The sequence below is a fragment of the Pristis pectinata genome, chromosome 10 (assembly GCF_009764475.1).
Source record: "Pristis pectinata isolate sPriPec2 chromosome 10, sPriPec2.1.pri, whole genome shotgun sequence".
Lineage (NCBI taxonomy): Eukaryota > Metazoa > Chordata > Chondrichthyes > Rhinopristiformes > Pristidae > Pristis > Pristis pectinata.
Window position 1 is genome coordinate 10,336,651 of NC_067414.1, and position 20,656 is coordinate 10,357,306.

General features: G+C 38.5%; 1 protein-coding gene across 1 annotated transcript in view; it reads right to left on the minus strand.

Annotated features, from left to right (window-relative positions):
* The window catches only part of disc1 (DISC1 scaffold protein), an 89,971-nt gene extending 69,629 nt beyond the window's left edge, over nucleotides 1–20,342 (minus strand). The window contains exons 1-5 of the mRNA XM_052024851.1: nucleotides 20,084–20,342; nucleotides 9,180–10,210; nucleotides 5,474–5,543; nucleotides 2,564–2,720; nucleotides 457–493 (exon numbers count right to left, since the gene is read on the minus strand). Coding sequence (XP_051880811.1) covers nucleotides 457–493; nucleotides 2,564–2,720; nucleotides 5,474–5,543; nucleotides 9,180–10,210; nucleotides 20,084–20,342 — 1,554 coding nt within the window. The remainder of the gene's footprint in view (nucleotides 1–456; nucleotides 494–2,563; nucleotides 2,721–5,473; nucleotides 5,544–9,179; nucleotides 10,211–20,083) is intronic.
* Nucleotides 20,343–20,656: the final 314 nt, after the last annotated feature.

Here is a 20,656-nt window from a genome sequence, read left to right on the forward strand (position 1 = left end):
AACTTTAACCAAGTCCCATTCACCCATTATTGCTAATCTAAATGCTATCATCTTCCAACCACTCTTTCCACTATTAAGTCCTTACGTTCCTGAGAAATGTTTTCTTAATGCTCCTTAAGGCATGTTAGGACTTTCAGAGAACTACCTGAATACAAATTGCTTAATTGATAAAGTGCCTTAGAAGAGATGTGAGAAGAGGTTAGAGCAAGTCTGCATTGCACACACAATTTTCAGACCACAAATATAGAACTAACAGCATTTCAATCACATCATATTTAAAATTTGCAATCACAATGTCTGTGTATTATGGACATATCTGTGCAAATTATATTTTCACAATTATGTCTGCAGTTTTTATAAATGTATATTTTCAGAGATTCTCTGCAGAAAAACAAATATGTTTATTTAGGCATAATATTTAAATAAGAAAGTACATGAAGCATGCACATCACAAACCTGTAACTGTTGTCTATCTTGAATAAGCTGACTTCTCCTTGACCAAAAAATATGTAGGTTATCAGGGTTTGAATCTGAATATTTATCTTCATTACTTTTCAGCAAGAAGCTCCCTCCATTCCTGAACATACAGTTTAAACATATATGATATAAATAAAATATAAGCATGCTCAATAATACTGATAAATATCAAAAAAAGGTCTTTTGTTCCTAAACATAACTTCCAGTACAGTTTATGTTTAAATATAAGATATTGAATGTCTTATATTGATGCCTAGATTTTACCCTACCAGCTAGATGGAACAATGAAAACATTTCAACTAAAAACAGTTAAATAACAGCATTAGAGCAGTTTGTAATCACATCTGCCAAGGTCCATAACTTATATCCTGTAGATCATAGATAAAGTTAAAATAAATATCCCTATTTACTGACATTGCAAACTTCTGAGACCAATGTATCCAGTTAGTTTTATATATTTTTTCTATAAATAAGAACAGAGGAGGGATTTACACAAGATAATATAAACTAAGAAGCTGAGACAGGTCCTTCCTATTCATCCTGTTTTCTTTAGCAGAAGTTGGAAACAGGGACGTATACCTTTAAGGTAAAAGGTAGGAACTAGGTAAGTTGGAAGAAAGATTTTCACCTGAAGAGTGCTGGGAGTCTGGAACTTATTGTGTGAAACAGAAACCCTCATCATATTAAGAGAGTATATGCCATAACCTACATCATTCCAGCCTGAGAGTTGGAAAGTAAGAATAGTTAGATTAGTTCTTTTGGTCAGCTTGGAGACAATGGGCTGAAAAGCTGCTTTCTATCCTGTAAATTTCTATCCTTCTACCATTAAAGGCATTCTTTTACAAACACACCAAGATTAAAACAGGGCAAACCAAAGCAAACAAGTAAAAGAAATGCTAGACTGCCAGGACTTGCAGGTTATAATAAGTAAGTGATTTTAAAATACAGGGTATATATTAACACAAATGCAGTTAAATTTGTACCACCACACACACACGCGCATACACACACACACACACACAAACTATAAAACACTACTCTTAAGTGGACTTAAAATATCTCATAGCACTTAATCAGCCATCATGGCATCTCCCTCGTGGGTTGGCCAATCCCCTAGCTAACACTTGGAAATCTGGTCTGTCTCAGAGAGGTTTTTGAAGGATCTTTGTAAGCACAAATTAGCTGTTGCATTTCCTATGTTAGAACAGTAATTACACTTCAAAAATATTTCACATGGTATAATACTTTAGAGCATCCCAAGGTAATCAAATGCACAATATAAATACCTCTTTTTTTTAAATATGTCTTTTAATGCACATTACTTCTCCCTCACAGACCATGAGCTTTAACCAAACCAGAAATCTACAAGCTTTTTGCCCTTTTCGGCCACTTAGGTGAAGATGAAGGAGCCAATGAATCCATTTATGTGTACACATAGTCCCCTTTTCTTTTCCTTTAGTGCTCTTAAATTAGGCTTCTGTAACTTCATGAAGCAGAAGAACATTAGGGTACACTGTTTCAGATCCCAATTATTAGTTAGAAAAGGTATTGATCAATACATGTCTTCACTTGCAATGGGGCTGCAATGGATTGAAAAACTTGTAATGAAAGATGCTAAATAACCACAGAAGAGTAGAAAAGCCTTCTTGTAGGACTCGATCATAACAATAAAATATATAGCTACAAACATCATGGAGGTTTCTGGTATAAGTAAATTCTTCTATAAGAAGCCATCCTCTCTATTTTAATTGACTGGAAGATTTTATTTGTTTTCACATTAGGGAAATGTGAAATGGGCAGGCATGGTAGTATAGCGGTTAGCGTAACGCTTTACAGCGCCAGTGACCTGGGTTCAATTCCAGCCACTGTCTGTAAGGAGTTTGTACGTTCTCCCCGTGTGTCTGCAGGGGCTTCCTCCGGGTGCTCTGGTTTCCTCCCACATTCCAAAGACATACAGGTTAGGAAGTTGTGGGCGTGCTATGTTGTGGGCTGCCCCCAGAACACTTGATGCAAAAAGGATGCATTTCACTGTGTGTTTCGATGTACATGTGACTAATAAAAGATATCTTATATCTTATGTACATACTTATTTAAAATACAATCATTCTGGTGCTCAGCAACTTGCTGTTGAAGTTCAAATTTTTGCAGAAACCTCAGAATACATGGATGGTAGGAAGGCAGCTGGAATTTTAAGGAACTCTGCTCTCTCTTCAATTCTGCTAACTTCTTGTTGAACTTGTCAGCTATAGCAAAAAAAATGATAATTGTTATTCATTGTAAATAAAAACCTGATAAATAAAAAAAATGGCAAAACTGTAAAATGAAGGCCAGCACTTGTTCCCACCTGTCTTCTCTGCCTGATGCCCATTACCCTTAATTCTGCACTAGTCCAAAAATCCATCCATTACATTCTTAAATATCCTTAAAGTTGCAGCTCCGGAGTTATGCATTCCAAAGGTTCACAGGCCTCAAACAAAATTCCTCATTATTTTGCTTTTTTTTATAAATGGTTGACCATTATCCTGACACTGTGCCACAAGCTCTTGGTTCCTCCACCAAGGAAAACATCCTGTCAGGATTCACCCCGTCATGTTCCCACAGAATTTTAGTTTTTAATAAAGATTGCCTCTCATTCTTTTAAACTCCAGAGAGTATAGGCTCAAATGCAAGTCAAAATTATGTTTCATTGTGAAAACAATTCAGAAGAAACACCAAGAGTAGCAAGAGCACAGTGTGTACTGCGAATCAGGCTCCTTAACATCCATTACCAGGAGTGCCTCAGCCCTACCAGTGGCCAAACTAGCCAGGTTTTGAAGAAGACATCTATTAGATCGGACCTTTAGCCAGTGATGAAAGAACCAATTCAAAAAAAATGTACTTGACCGATTTGACATTCATGACTTCTCACAGAAAACACCCTCCATCATGTTAATGTGGTACTCCCACAGTCCAAATAGCCCAAACGAAGGAGGGATCTAGCAGCTTAAAACGTACACCCATGAGGGGCTATGAGCCATCAGAAGCAAGCCAACTGGATTTCATAACATTCTATGACCTTGTGGTCCAGCATATCCTTCATTATACCTTTAGCATCAAGCCAGAGGACCAACAAAAGAATGTCAGAAGAATCACCAGGTTAACTTAAATGACCAAATTAAACTACAACACGGGATCACATGCATGCTTGTCAGCAGAAGCAGCAAATAGTAGAGACTTAAATAATACCAAACCAAAGAACTAGGTCAAATCTCTGTTCTTTTCTCACCATCAAGACGGTGGTGGACAATTAAGAAAGAAATAATAAGAGGCAGCTACATAATCATCCTCAAAAACAACAGTGTGCAAGTGTTAAAGACAAAGCTGAAATTTTGCAAACATCTTCAGCCTGAAGTACCAGTGACTGATCATCTGAATTTCCCAGTATCATAAGAGTCAGTTTTCATACAATAAGACCAACTCCATGTGATGTAAAGAAACAATGGGCCTCAACGATCTCCTGGCTTAGTCCTGAAGACTTGTGCTCAAAACTAGACATTCATCCACCTAAGTTGTTGCAGTACAACTTCAAAAACGTAATCTTCCTAACAATATGGAAATTACCCAAGTACGTCCTGTTCAAAAAATAAGGCCAGACAAATCCAATCCATTTATTGCCATGACATCTCTCAAACATTAAATAAATGAAAAACATAATTGACACACCTACTCACTAATACTCTGATTCAGTTTCACCTTTACAAACCAGCTCTAGCCTTAGTCCAAAAGATAGAAAAAAGAGTTGTATTTCATAAGTAAGACAAGAGTGGTTGCCCTTTATAAAAAGGCAGTATTTAACCATGTTGGGCACTGAGGGATCCTGGTAAAATGAAGTCCATGAAAGTCAAGAGGAAAATCTTCCACTGGTTAGAGTCATAACTTTCACAGAGAAAGATGGTAATGGTTGTTTGAGGCAATTCATCTCAGCCCTAGAATATTCCTGCAACAGTTCCTGAAGAGACTGTAGTCCTTCAACTGCTTTATCAATGATCTTCCTTCTATCATGAAGTCAGAAGTGAAGATGTTCACTATTAAGTAACCAGTTCCATTCACAACAATTTACCTTGATGAACATCAAGTTTTGGACACAGCTCTTCAATACTAAGCCAGGAGATAGTTGAGACCCATTGTTTCTTTACATCCCATGGAGTGGATCTTTTTTGTATGAAAACTGATTTTCATGATACTGGGGCACTCAGATAAAGAACAATCTACATGCATCAAAACCTAGACAAGATTCAAACTGCAGCAAGGGACATTCATTCTAAACAAATGTCAGGAATGACCATGCCAATAAGAGAGTCTAACTACCTTCCCTTGATATTCAATGGCAATATCAACATCCAAACATCAACAAGCCATCGTCACCACTGGACAAAAACATAACTGGACATGCCTCATAAATATGCTAGCTACAGGAGCATGTTAGAGGCTAGGTATTCAGACAGCTAAGCAAATCACCAACTGATTTTCCAAAGTCTTTACACTATCTTCAGTGTACTTCAGATTAACGATGTAATATTCATCTGGATAAGAAGAGTAACACCCTTCAAAACAAAATAGTCCATTAGATAAGCATTCCATCTCCTACCCTAAACAGCTCCTCCTTTACCAGTGTACCATTACTACAATAACGTGCCAAGGCTTTTTGGGCAGTGCAACCAAAGATATAAATTCAAACTCGAATAAAATGAGGGAGAAGCTAAAATAAATCAATTGTTGATAAAGAGGTCACTCAAGACAACTTTTTCCCATTGATGGATAGTTATTATCATATTGTGGAGCATCAAATGCATGCATCATATTTTCTAAATCAGTATTATATCCTCAGCCCATTTGTACTCCAGCAATTGGAGCTTGCCTTTCCATATCACACAGAAGAAACTTCACATTCTCAAAAGAAAGCTGATCAGTACAAAGTTTTAGAAAATGAAATTTAAAAAATCCTACAAGACCTCACCTTTCTCATAATCATCATTCTGTACAGCCTTCTTCTGAAGTTTCTGTAGCTTTAAGATCAAAGTTTGAAGCTACAATGATCAAAATACAAAATGCATAAGCTAAAAGGCAGATCAAATGCAGATTTAGAAGATAATCTAAAATGAATTACTTGAAAGCAGTGAAATTTACCATAACCAACAAATGATCTGAATTCATCTTAGGAAAGATTTTTGCAGTATGCACTTTCTGGAACTAAAAACACATTTTATAAACACATCCATCAGATGTTACATATTTCATAACATTTTCTGTTACTTAATGGTAGGTACCAAGGATAGAAAGGTCAAACATGCCAATGACACTGCACAACTTGATTTGGCTCCCATACACATAGGTATTGGATGTACAAGTCAGTAAGGTTCTATGAAATGAGCATTAGATCTGCTTATGAATATAAATATCAATAACTGTCAATTATACAATTTTGATTTATCAAATTTCACTCGGTTCATGAGATTAGGCATATCTATATAGCCTCACATATATAAAGAGCCTCATTAAATTGAAGCCAGAATAAAATACTTGCCAACCACTACCATTATGCTGGGGAACTTTTGGCAAACCCCAGTAAGAATATTTTATTTTCTATTTGGTTTGAAGCTAGTTAGTGCTCTTTGTTGACACAGAAGCTAGAAGTCTCATTGCACAGAGAGCCTGAAAGAGTCAGAAGGGGAGAAAACCCCGGCTGGAAGTCAAAACTAGAAATATAGGAGGCAAAATAAATACTGTGGAAATATAGACAGGCACCAAATAAGGTCAGAGTACAAAAAAATGCTAAAACATCAAATTTAAAGGCACTACACCTAAATGCATGCTGATCTGTAGCAAGGTGGATGAATTAGTAGCTGAAAATAGTCATAAAAGGGTATAATCTGATTGCAGTTACAGACTTGGCTACAGGCTGATCAAAACTGATAACTAAGAAGTCTGGGGTATTCGGCATTCAGGAAGGACAGTCAAAAAGAAAACAATGTTTAAGGTAGCACTGTTTACAAGGGATGATATCAGTACAGTAGTTGGATAGGATCTTGGCTCAGGATTATAAATCAGCTTTGGTGGAGCTGAGCAGCAGCAGGGGAGAGAAACATTGTTTTATAGTCCTCCAAACAGTAGCAGTGATGTAGGATGTGGTATAAATGAGGAAGTTAGAGCTGCATGTAACAAGGGAATACTGCAATCACAGGAGACTTTAATCTACATATAGGCTGGGTAAATCAACTCAGTACAAACAGCGTAGAGAATGAATTTCTGTAATGTACATGAGATGGATTTCTCGATCAGAATGTTAAGGAACTAACAAGGGAACATTTATTTAGATCTATTCATAACAAGAAAGAATTTACAACATGAGGGTGTTTCCGAGGGGACCTCTTACTGTAAAGGATCCCCTAGGAAAGAGATACCAGAATATGATACACATTTATATTAAGTCTGAAGCAGTGTAATTCAATCTGACATCAGGGCTTCCAATCTAAAGCAACTGTGACAGGATGAGAAGCAGATTAGCTTAAGAAAGTGGAAAACTATGTTTAAGAATATGCCAGTGGACAGGCAATGGCAAGCATTAACAAAAAATACATGATAAATATATGTTCTTTTAAGGCACAAAGACAAACAAGAAAAGTGAGCCAACCATGGATTTATAGGAGCTCACTCAAGGGGCTGAACAGTCTTGTCCTGCTCCTATTTCTTATAAGAATAGATACAAATGTAGACAGAATACACAATTCTAACAACTGAGACAATCTACTATTTGCCTTATTTCAAATAAAACAAAAGACTGGGTAAACAGGTGTCAGTATTGAAAAAGTGCATAATTTTCAATTTTATGAAGATGACTAAAATTAAACCAAAATCTCTGCTTATACCAAGTGTTCCTTAATGGGCTCACACAAAAATGTGAATAACAACTATCTTCCACCATAAAGCTCAACTGACAATCATAAACAACACCTGACAAAATTATGAATAGGGTGAAGCTCCTGTAATCATAATATTTAAGTTATTGTTCATTACAACTCAAGCACTGTTTAGCCTCCTGTCCTAAAATCAACATTCTTAGACATTTTGATGTTCACAATCTTTACCTTTTTTTTTACAATGACGTGCTGACACTGAATGTCTTTAATAATCCTGAAAAACTTATCAGTTAGTTTATCTATGTTCATGATTGTACTTATGATGTAGCTAATCTCCTAGACCTTTATATCTTGCCTTCAATCCAAACTCATTTCTACCATAATATACTTCACAACAAATCATTTTTGAAATCAGGTGAACCCTTTTTTAAAAAAATCTACAGGTTATGGTAAGATTTATGAATACCCAAGAAATGCAATTGCTATTGGATATAATGAAAAGAAGCCACAGGAAATAAAACCAATTCGTATTTGGGTATTCGGGTTTTATCATGGCTTGGTTGAAGAATTCTCATTTTCTGAGTTATTTAAATATGTTACAGCATTTTGTAATTACTAAGATTTCTGAACACCAAGCAAACGTGGAGAATTACACCATCATTTTTTTGATGACAAGCATTTTATATTTGCTTAAAAAAAAGACAAAAGTGAATGAAGTCTCATGGCAGAATTTACTGCTCAAATTTTGAAGTATTAGTATTGAAAAATGAAGTCATCCTCTGTAGGCAAAGTGAAACTTGTGTGGTTTACAAGCAATTTTTCATGTCACGCAACTGCCAACAGGCAATCTATTATTTTTAGCAAGTGACAGGACATTTGGATAAAGTCTGGAAAAATACTATAAAAAGGATAATTAAACCTCCATAATCTTAAATGAATAATGTTTGCTTTAGAGTTTTTGCAAAATATTACTTCAACAATTTAACTTATTAGTTTTAGACAATAAGGACTAGCCAACAGAATCAATGAGCAAATATGGTGTGCATCCCAGATCTCTGTTAAATATTTTATAATTAAGACAATTGGTAATATTATTACACCAAAGTACAGCATGATAATTATTATGTTATTCACATCTTTGTGTGAGCCCATTTTGGTGTAATAAAAGCAGCAATGGAACTACTGAACAATATTTACAGCCTCAAATTCATATTTTTCAGTCATTTACAGCAGTGTAAGCAAGTAGTGATAACATTTGATTGCTGTTCACCAATACTAAGTTTCTGACCAAGAAGAAAGAAAAGTAGAATTCAACCTCAAGCAAATGTTTTGTACGATGCAACAAATTATGTACCAAAATGAAGATGTCAAAACACAAAATTAATACAATGAAGAAAATCAGTAAACCGCAACAAAGATTACTTTAAGAATCTGAAGTCCCAGACTATCATTTTTCCCCACTGATACTGTAGAACGTACACACAGATATTGTATTGGAGTTCCTATTTTTTCAATTCTGCATTCCAAAAATGAAACAAAATATTTTTAAATCTACTTACAGTTATACCTAGTTATATTTCATTCTTTAAAAATAGTTAGAATTTACTTGAACAAATAGACTCATTACACCAAATAGTTCCAAGCATTTTAGAAAATTCTAGAAGCCTTACCATTTTATGTTCTTACAGGAATGACAGTATATACATACAGGCATCCACAGACATTTTGTTTCAGAACATAATACCGCATTTATAATACGTTACAAGCAACATTGAATATTGACTAAAATATTTGAGAAATACTAGCCTTTAACTTCATTCTGTTTTCATGGAGGCAATCTTGAAGAATTGGATCATACTTCCTCATTAAAGAATTACATTTCTGGTCAAGTACAGTGATGCTGCTCTCATACCCTGATGTTACAGATGAACCACAAGAGCCATCAGAAGAATCAGCTGAACACAAACAAACATCCATATCTAGTGAGAGCAAGTCATAATCCTGAGGCCTGTTCTCTGACTTCGTATCAGTACCACATCTAATGCCGACTTTTTGAGATGCATGCAAGGAATGGGTCTCAAAATCCTTCCATAAAGATTTGGAGCAGAATTGATTTTTTACTAATGTATTTGCATCATGCTGCCTCATTTCTGGTTCAGCATTGGGAAATTGTAAAACAAATCTATTCTGCTGTAATTCATCTTTACTGTCAACAGAAGTACTGTTACAATTTGATGACATCTGTATGAAATTGAAGCTGGAAATGAATGTGTTAGCTGAATCCATTTCTTTATCTATGTCCCAAGGCTGCTGTCTTTGCAGATTTTCACTATCCACTTGTCTAATTGGACTAGCAACAGCTTGTGGCTTGCTTACATCAATACCCCTTTCCTTTTTACACTGTTTAAGGCAAGCACCCTTCTTCTGTAGATCGCCTGTCAACAAATGCTTGGAGTAAGTATTAATTCCAGTGTATGAGGAGTCTTCTTGACTGTCAATCCATTGACAGCTAGAATCAAGAGAGTGCCGAACACTTTCTGACACAATCATAGCTGCAACCACAGAACTTCTGGCAGGTAAGTGATCCGAAACTGTATTCTGATATTCTGCAATTTTGTTTTCACTTAGGTGTTTATTATTTAATCTGTACTTCTCCTGTTTATTAATATCAAAAGACAAGTCTATACAAGTCTTCATTTCTTTTCCAAGGTGTTGTGATGCCAAATGAATACCAGCAGGCGTGGGATGGCTTAATCTTTGTTCAACATCCTTCCACATATACCCTGGTCTCTTTGAGAGCTTTTTTTTGCAGGATTTGACTCTAGGTACTACTGAATCTGAAAAAAAAGGAAAAAACACTTCTGAAAAAGAAAATCAGATACATTGAGCAATTACTCACAATCAACTCTGTTCGTTGTAATCTTTAACCATTACTTCCACACTCTTGTTCTTATTTGGAATGCCAACATGTATCCAATTCCCTTTTTGAAGTTATAATCTGCTTTCATCACATGTTGGGCAGTGCATCCTAGACAATAACAAGTCAGCATAAAAACACTCTCTTCTTCTCTCATTTGGTTCTTTTAATTACTTTAAATCAGTATTTTCTGGTAACAAACTCGTCTATCAAAATAAGGTGTATTCCCTTACAAATCCTATCAAAACCCTATTTAATTTTGCACTAATCTATTAAATCAACCCTTTTCTGCTCTAAGGAGACCAAGCCCAGCTTCCCTCATCTCCACCTACCTATGGGTCCCTCATCCCAGGTTTCAAAGGCTTTGATAACTTTCACAATCTGTGATGCTCAGAATTAGCTGTAGCATGACTATCTAGCTTTTTCATAATTTACCTCCTTTTACACACCATGTCATTCTCTATGACCACATTGAACTCCACTGTGCAATACAAAATTTGAGAAGACACACAATTCGCCCTTCAATATGCCCCCTGAGCTGGTAACTCTTTTGTTGTACAGATCTAATTGGTTGGACATCAGTTGTTAGCATTTGCTTTCTCTACCCCCATCTGCTTTCACTCCCTCATTCCTCTTCACTGTTTACATTCTTTTTGCAGAAACAGTGGCTGCATTTTAGCCCTAACTACATGTTGAAGCTATAAATATACATCACTAAGCCACAGACTATCTCCCAATCATCAGAGTTTCGTCAATGAAAATCTGACTTTCAATTCTGTGTACCTCACTGCAATGAAGACTCAACACTCTGGGCTCCCATTTTCTACATGGTTATGCAGGTTTTAAGATAAAATTTTCCAGCCTGTTGTCAACAACCCACTGTTGTTGTTCTACCTGATGGCACCACTGCTTTTACGGCTTCAATTTTGCTAGAATGCTCCTTGTCAAGAAAATCACTCTCCTGGGTCCAAGTCCACTTGACCTCCTTCTGAATCTTGGTGACCCTCAAATTTTTTTCATTGTTTTTGTGCCCATAATCAATTATGCACAAGTCCTTCTCTTCCATCCTATTCCTATTGAAATGCTGCAGTGATGCATCCTCCCATATTCAAAAACCAGCCTCTGGATTTATTCTTCCTCCACATCCATTGACAAACCTGTATGTCAGTTTATCAATATTTCAAACTTAATTCCACCCTAGATCAACTTCATCACTCCACAGCATTTCTGAATTCTGGACTTCATCCTATTATTTGCAATCATTGTTACATTTCTTGTGCAACCAGATGTCTATTATTTACTGCAGCTCTAGAATGAAGTAGAGAAGACAGGCAGGGAGTGAGGAAAGACTGTTGGATTAAATTGTATTTATTTCAATGCAAGAGGCCAGACAGGTAATTCAGATGAACTCAGGGCACGGATAGCTACGTGGGACTGGGATATTATAGCCATTACAGAAACATGGCGAAGGGAGGGACAGGACTGGCAGCTAAATGTTCCAGGGTACAGGTCTATAGGTGGGATAGAGCCGGAGGAAACAGAGGAGGGGTAGTTGCATTTCTGATTGAGGAGAACATCATATCGATAGTCCAAGATGAAATTACTGAGGGATTGTCCAGTGAGACTTTATGGGTGGAGCTGAGAAATAAGGGGTTGATCGCCTTGTTGGGGTTGTACTATAGGCCCCTAATAATCAATGGAAATTAGAGGAACAAATGTGCAGGGAGATTGCAGAAAGTTGCAAGAATAATAGAGTTGTCACAGCAAGGGATTTTAACATTCTTGATATAGACTGTGTGTGTGTGTGTGTGTGTGTGTGTGTGTGTGTGTGTGTGTGTGTGTGTGTGTGTGTGTGTGTGTGTGTGCTTGACCTAATCTTGGGAAATATGGCAGGACAAGTGACTGAGTGTCAGTGGGGGAGCACTTTGGGACCAGTGACCATAGTTCTAATAGTTTTAAATTAGTTATGGAAAGGGACAGATCTGGTCCACAAGTTAAAGTTCTAAATTGGAGCAAGGCAAATTTTGATAGTATTAGAGAGGAACTTGAAAAAGTTGATAGGAGTAGGTTGTTTGCCGGCAAAGGGCCATCTGGCAAGTGGGAGGCTTTTAAAAGAAATAACAAGCATTCAAGGTCTGCATGTTCCTGTTAGAGTGAAGGGCAAAGCTGGCAGGAGTAGAGAAGGCTGGATGATGAGGGATATTAAGGCTCTGGTCAGGAAAAAGAGGCATGGTTCAGGTACAGGCAGCTGGGATCAAGTGAAGCCCTGGAGAAGTATAGGGGATGCAGGAGTATACTTAAAGAAATCAGAAGGGCAAAAAGGGGGCATGGGATAGCTTTGGCAGAGAAGATTAAGGAGAATCCAAAGAGACTTTAAAAGTATTTTATGCATCATCGTATTGATGGGTGGAGTTCCAGAAGAATGGAGAGTGGTTAATGTTGTGCTTTTATTTAAGAAGGGCTGAAAAGAAAAACCTGGGAACTATAGACCAGTAAGCCTAACATAAGTCACTAGGGGGATTCTGAGGGTTAAGAAATACGTGCATTTGGTAAGACAGGGGTTGATTAGGGATAGTCAACACGACCCTGTGCGTGGGAGATCACGTCTCACGAATTTGATTGAGTTTTTTTGAAGAAGTAACCAAGACGATCGATGAGGGCAGGGCAGTAGACATAATCTATACGGACTTCAATAAGGCCTTTGATAAGGTTCCACATGAAGGGTTACACAGAGTGTTGATTGGTTGAGTAGAGGGAGTGAGTATTTGAGATAATTGGCAGGGACAAATATAAGGAGGGGTAACAAGAGGAGCAGCCAGTGTATGAGTGGTTCAGGGTAGGCGCAAAGCTTTGAGGTGTTGGCTTGAGAGGCTTCAGTGGGCAGAGGTTGAGGATGAGCTTGCTCCCAGTGAGGTAAGGCTGAGTAAGTTCCTTTAATTAATTTAATTAACTTAGGAGTAGGTAGTAGAAGGTAGCAGTTAGGACAGTCGTGTGCTCTGTATGCAGTATGTGGGAAGTCAAGGACAGCACACTTGTCCCTGATGACTACACCTGTAAAAGGTGCATCCAGCTGCAGCTCCTGACAAACTGGGTTAGGGAACTGGAGTTGGATGTATAAAATCATGAAAATATTAAAATTGTTTTATGATGCATATATTGGCTCTCAACCCTCAATTATTTGTAAATCTTCTCCCAAGCTGTCAACTTTCAGTTGATTATTATTGTTCTGAACAATAAAAACACCAATATAATAATGTCCCTTTCAAAACACAAAACAAAAAGATAGAAGTAAGCCACCTTGCCCCTCAAGTCTGATCATGGCTGATCAATTTGATCACTCCTCTTCTGTGCCAGTTCCCCATAGTCCTGAATTCTCTCATATTTCAAGCATGTATCTACTTCCTTTTTAAATACTTCCAATGACATACATTTAATCTTCATTATTTTGATAATCAGAAAATGAATTTACCTGCACAGCTTTTAATAGTCCTGATTAAAAATGTGTACTTCTATGCATAATCTATTTATAAACATAAAATGCTAAACCTGGAAGCAGCATTTCCTTACACTAATTCTTGACAATGCTGTGAAAATGGTTTTGTGTACTTCATTATGTTTTTTAAAAATAAAAATTACATGCAATTCTCACAATACTTATCTACTTGGACTTGGTAAAAAAAATACTGAATTCTAATTTCCAAGACTGTAACTGTATCATGATCCATGTGCCTTACACTCAGTATGGTTTCAAATTTCAAATGGTAATTCAAATCTTGAACAATTATGCATTATTTATTATCCATTGACCATTCAAACACAGCATTTAGAAAGAATGACATCTTGTCCACTGCTTTAAAGTTACTGAAAAAGAAGTCTCTTATTATCCCAATACACAAACATATTCCACATATTGAAATTTGAGAGGCTCTAATTATGTTTAAATTTAGCAGGTATCACAATACTAATGATAATCTTACAGATTTACTTGGGTATTCAGGTTTGTCTTCCATACATAGTTCAATTACAACACTCTTTACGTAGCTAAGACAGTTTTGCAATTTTGACTCAATGAAAAACTTGTATTTATTGAGAGGCTAAGAATATTTTCATATCCCAGCCTGCATTGCAATAGCTAAGCTCACTCAGCCCAAGTACTGAGAGATGACTGCAAATGGTTTCTACACAAGTAGGTTTTCAGACTGAATTCCTGAGCTCAATCATTATTGAGTAACGCCAGATGTAAATGTACTTGTTCACTGAGTCAGATCCCACAAAACTATCTAAGCTCAGAGTTCAGGGTAAAATATAAATGATAAGACAAAGAAAAATCAACAATTATAAAATGAACATCAATGCTAAGGAAAAAAGATGAAAAAAATTGCAAATGTCAATATCTTACAGCACAGAAGCTGGTCCACTATATAGTTTTGCTCTTTGAAATTACTATTCTATTTTGTAGAACTAATTTTCATGCAAGCCATTCCCTCAAGTTGTATCCAGTAATAATTTATAAGACATGTTAAGATCTTTGAGGAAATTTGTTAGAACCATTGTGTTCTCATCAGCTTAACTGTTCCCAGTTGGAGAGGGAGTCATATTTGATGCTCTGTGCTTCAGGTTTGCACAGGAACTTGGAGCGAATCATACGCTTTATTTTGCCTCCTTCCCTGCATCAATAATTCAGTGGTGAGAGAAATCGAGACCCCATCGCTCAATCACTTGCTTTTATACTTTTTAAAAAGCACTCACTCTCAATTGTCCAAATGAAAGGCATTACATGATGGCAGCCAATAGAAAAAATTGCAATGTTACTGGAATTTACAAGAACTTGTTACCAACTTATACAAAATGCAACTGTTTGTGCACTTGTTATAACATAAGCATTCTCCTGTAAATATTACTCATCTTGTCTCAATAATTGTATCATATTACATAAGAATACATGAATTTGAAACAGTAGCAGGCCATTTGGCCCCTCAAGCCTATTCTATCATTCAGCAGAATTATGGCCATTCTTTCACATTACAGTCATTTTCCATGCTTTAAACTAAATAGTGGGGGGGGGGGGGGAATCAACAGATTGGGAAAGTATGGATAAAGTAAAAGGGAAGGAGAGTGCAGGAGAGGCTATAGAAGTCTCCAGAATAAAAAAAACAAGACAATGTTTAGAAAGGGATAAAAAATTTAACTTCAGACAACATGGAGACATATTTGAGAAGAGGGGTGGTGAATACAAGTCTGAAGGTGTTAAATTCCAATGCACACAGTATACGGAACAAGGTAGATGAGCTTATAGCACAGTTAGAAATTGGCAGGTACAATGTTGTATGCATCAGAGTTGTGGCTGAAAGAAGATCACAGTTGGGAGCTAAACATCCAAGGATACACGTCCTATTGAAAAGACAGGCAGGGGTGGCTCTGTTGATAAAAAAAAGAAATCAAATCCTTAGCAAAAAATGACATAAGATCAGAAGTTGTAGAATCCTTGTGGGTAAAGTTAAGAAACTGCAAGGGTAAAAAGACCCTGATGGCAGTTATATACAGGCCTCCAAATAGTAGTCAAGATGTGGGGTATAAATTACAACAGGAGATAGGAAAGGCATGTAAGAAAGGCAATATTACAGTGGTCATGGAGGACTTCAATATGCAGGTAAACTGGGAAAATCAGGTTGGCACTGGATCCCAAGAGAAGGAATTTGTAGACTGCCAACAAAATGGCTTTTTAGAGTAGCTTGTGGTTGAGCCCACTAGGGAAAAGGCAATTCTGGATTTAATGTTGTGCAAAAATGAACCAGATTTGATTTGGGAGCTTAAGGTAAAGGAACCCTTAGGAAGCAGTGGTCACAATATGATAGAATTCACCCTGCAGTTTGAGATGGAGAAGCTGAAATCGAATGTATCAGTATTACAATTGAATAAAGGTAACTGCAGAGGCATGAGAGAGGAGCTGGCCAAAGTTGATTGGAAGGGGACACTAGCAGGGATGACAGTGAAGCAGCAATAGCAGGAGTTTCTGAGAGTAATTTGGAAGACGCAAGATCATTTCATCCCAAAGAAGAAGCATTCTAAAAGGGAGGATGAGGCAACAGCGTCTGACAAGGGAAGTCAAGGACAGCATAAAAGCAAAAGAGGGCATACAATATTGCAAAAATTAGTTTGAAGCTAGAGGATTGGGAAGCTTTTAAAAACCCACAGAAGGCAACTAAAAAAAGCAATTAGGAGAGAAAAGATGAAATATGAAGGTAAACTAGCCAATAATATAAAAGAGGACACCAAAAGCTTTTTTTCAGATAGAAGGAGGCAAGAGTGGACATTGGACCACTGGAAAATGACGCTGGAATAGTAGTAATGGTGGATGAACTGACTAAGTCTTTTGTATCAGTCTTCATTATGGAAGAAACCAGCAACATGCCATAAATTCAAAGAGTCTAGGGGCAGAAGTGAGTGTAGTTACAAGGGTAGTTACTATTACTAGGAGAATGTGCCTGGGGAGCTGAAAGGTCTGAAAGTGGATAAGTCACCTGCACCAGATGGACTACACCCAGGATCCTGAAAGAGGTAGCTGAAGAGATTGTGAAGGCACTAATAGTGATTCTTTCAGAATCAGTGTCAGGAATGGTTCCAGAGGGCAGGAAAATCACAAATGTCACTCCACTCTTTAAGAAGGGAGAGAGGCAAAACACAAGAAATTATAGGTCGGTTAGCCTGACTTCAGTGATAAATAAGATTTGAATCCATTATTAAGGATGAAGTTTCGGGGTACTTGGAAGTGCATGATAAAATAGGCCAAAGTCAGCATGGTTTCCTTAAGGGGAGATCTTGCCTGACAAATCTGTTGGAATTCTTTGAGGAAGTAACAGGCAGGATAGACAAAGGAGAGTCAGTGGATGTTGTTTACTTGGATTTTCAGAAGGCCTTTGACAAGGTGCTGCACATGAGGCTGCTAAACAAGATAGGAGTCCATGGTATTACAGGAAAGGTACTAGCATGGATAGAAGATTGGCTGACTGGCAGAAGATAAGAGTAGGAATAAAGGGGGCTTTTTCTGCTTGGCTGCCAGTGACTAGTGGTGTTCTGCAGGAGTCAGTGTTGGGTCCGCTACTTTTCACATTATATGTTAATAATCTGGATGAAGGAACTGATGGTTTTGTAGCCAAATTTGCAGATGATACCAAATATAGGTGGAGGGGTGGGTAGTGTTGTGGAATTAGGGAGTTTGCAGAAGGACTTGGACAGGTTGGGAGAATGGGCAAAGAAGTGGCAGATGGAATACAGCATAGGGAAATGTATGTCATGCGCTTTGGTAGAAGGAATAAAGGCATAGACTATATTCTAAATGGGGAGGGAATTCAGAAATCAGAGGTGCAAAGGGATTTGGGAGTCCTAGTGCAGGATTCCCGAAAGGTTAATTTGCAGATTGAGTCAGTAGTAAGGAACACAAATGTAATGTTAGCATTCATTTTGAGAGGACTAGAAAATAAAAGCAAGGATGTAATGCTGAGGCTTTATAAGGCGTTTGTCAGACCACATCTGAAGTATTGTGAGCAGTTTTGGGCCCCAATTTTAAGGAAGGAGCATTTGATGGCTCTAGGCTTGTAACTGCTGGAGTTTGGAAGGATGAGGGGAGATCTCATTGAAACCTGCTGAATATTGAAAAGCCTGGATAGCGGATGTGGATAGGATGTTTCCAGTAGTGGGAGAGTCTAGGACCAGAGGGCACAGCCTCAGAATAAAATGATGTCCCTTTAGAACAGATGAGGAAGAATTTCTTTAGCCAGAGGGTGATGAATCTGTGGAATTCATTGCCACAGACAGCTGTGGGGGCCAAGTCATTAGACAAGTTTAAAGTGGAGGTTGATAGGCTCTTGATTAGTAAGGGCATCAAAGTTTACAGGGAGAAGGCAGGAGAATGGGATTGAGAGGGAAAAATAAATCAGCCATGATCAAATGGCAGAGCAGATTCAATGAGCTGAATGGCCTATGTCTTGTGGTCCATAAGTCTTGATTCCCTTAAGGAAATCTCTGCCTTTAACATGCTCAGTGACTGAACCTCCACAACCTGTTGAGCTAGGGTATTCCAAAGAATCACTCCCTTCTGGGTGAAAAGAAGTCTTTTCATCTTAGTCTGAATGGCCAACCCCTTATTTTGAGTTTGTGACCCACCCCCCCAGGTTCTGGACACTCCAGCCAGGGGAAACATTATCCCTGCATTTACTGTCAAACCCCACTAGAATTTTGTATAGTTCAATGAGGTCACCTGCTGTCCAGAGAATAGACCCAATCTGTTAATCTCTAGTCATAGGACAAACTGCCCCCACACACCACTATCACCATCCTCCCTGCAATCCATCAGGTGAACCTTTGTTGCATTCTCTCCAAAACAAGTATACCTTTCCCAAGGTAGGGATTCCAAAGCTGTATGCATTGTTCCAGGTAGGTCTCCATATAATTGCAATAAAACATCTTTACTCTTACACTGAAAACCTCTTGTAATAAAGGCCAACACACCATCCTCCTTCCTAACTGTTGCTATTCCTGCATGTTAATTTTCAATCATTCACGAATACAGACACCATTTCTCTGACCACCAATACACTTCACGCTCTCACCATTTGAAAAATTACTGCTTTTCTATTCTTCCAACCGAAATTGATGACGTCATATTGTTTTCACATTTTGTTCCATACGCACATCCTTGCCCATTCACCTAGCCTGCCTCTATCCCCTGAAGACTCTTTGCACCTCCTGACAACCCACACAGCCACCCAACTTTCTATCATCGCCAAACCTGAATATATTGCACACAACATAGATTGTGAACAGATGAGGCCCCTGCACTCATCCCCATGACACTCTGCTTATCACAACCTATGACACTTTTTTTGCCCATTCTTAAACCACAACAGGATATTTACTGCATCCCACAGGCTCTGATTTTGTTTATTAACCTCATGGCACCATAATGAGACCCTCCTACAAGTCCAAATCTGCCACATCCTCTCTTTGTGCCTTATCTACTACCAGCCACGACCTCTTTTTAAAAAAAACAATAGTAGATTTGGCAAACATGATTTCCTTTTCACAAATCTACATTTGACACTGCCAATACTATTATTGTCTAGACGCCATTGACTATTTCCTTAATGGATCCTAGCAGTTACCCTGCTTCTGATGTCAGTCTGTGGTTCCCTCCTTAAAGAGTGGGGTTGCATTTGTAACCATTCAATGGGTGGGAACTGTTCTAAAACGTGTATAATTTTGAAAGATGACAACCAGAACACCCACTATCTTCACTGCCACTTCCTTCATTGGTATGTACGTCATGAAATCCTGGGGATTGTTCAGCTTCCCGTCCCATTAATTCCTCCAATACCATTTTTTTATACTGATGCTAATTTCTTTCAGTTTCTCATTCACTCTTGACCTGATGTTTCTGGGAAGAAATTCGGTCATGTGGCAGGTGGAGACCTCAAGGGCTACAGACAGAGCTATTGCTCACATCTCATGTGATTAAATCATCAAATCCATCAGTTTTAAAACATGAATTGCAACAGTTTCAATAATTATGTTGAACACCAAAATACATTAACAGTTATGAAGATGTCAATATCCCTATCGTTAGTCAACCCTTAATCGTGAGTGCAAGATTTAGGCTCGACACTGGGGAAAGGGTGTGGCTTCAGCGCAGAGGCCAAGTGTTCGACCCCTACACGGACTGACCACGGTTATCATAATTAAAATCTCGGCCGCACCCCTACCCTGCCCGGGGCCCAGCCCGTGTCGTTAATTTTACCTCTCTCCTGCGGCCGTTGTCCTCCAGGCCCATCACCGCCGTCGGGAACAGAGCCTAACCGAGAGGGAAAGGTCGGCGAATCCGAGACGGTCATCACGTTCATCCCGGCGAACATCCTCGCCGCCCGGCCGGGGCCAAGCGCGGGCTCTCCCGCCCGGACTGCGGCGGGGCCCCGCTCTCGCGCGCGCTGCGCCCCGTTAGATTTGAATTCTTGCGCCGCGCGCTGCAATCCGTTCCATCCGATGGTCGGGCGCTCCATCCGGCCACTCAAACATGACTCCCCTCCCCCTTCCTCCCCATGCACTGCTCCCAGCTGGATCTGATCCCTCCCTCCCCCCTAACGGTTGCTGAGCTCCCGCCACACGCACTATCTGAGGCAGTAAGACAACTCTGCCAGGCTTGCAGTCCAAGGAACCCATCAGTCTGTGAACGTGGAGGGTTAAAGTCTGCATCGACTGTGGTATTATGTTTATTGCTTCCCTGTGGCTTCTTGCCTCAATTGTGTTTACGGTGTTTTTGGCTTTATCGTTGAAAACTGAGGAAATTTGCTACAACATTTTGGACGGTTTCTTG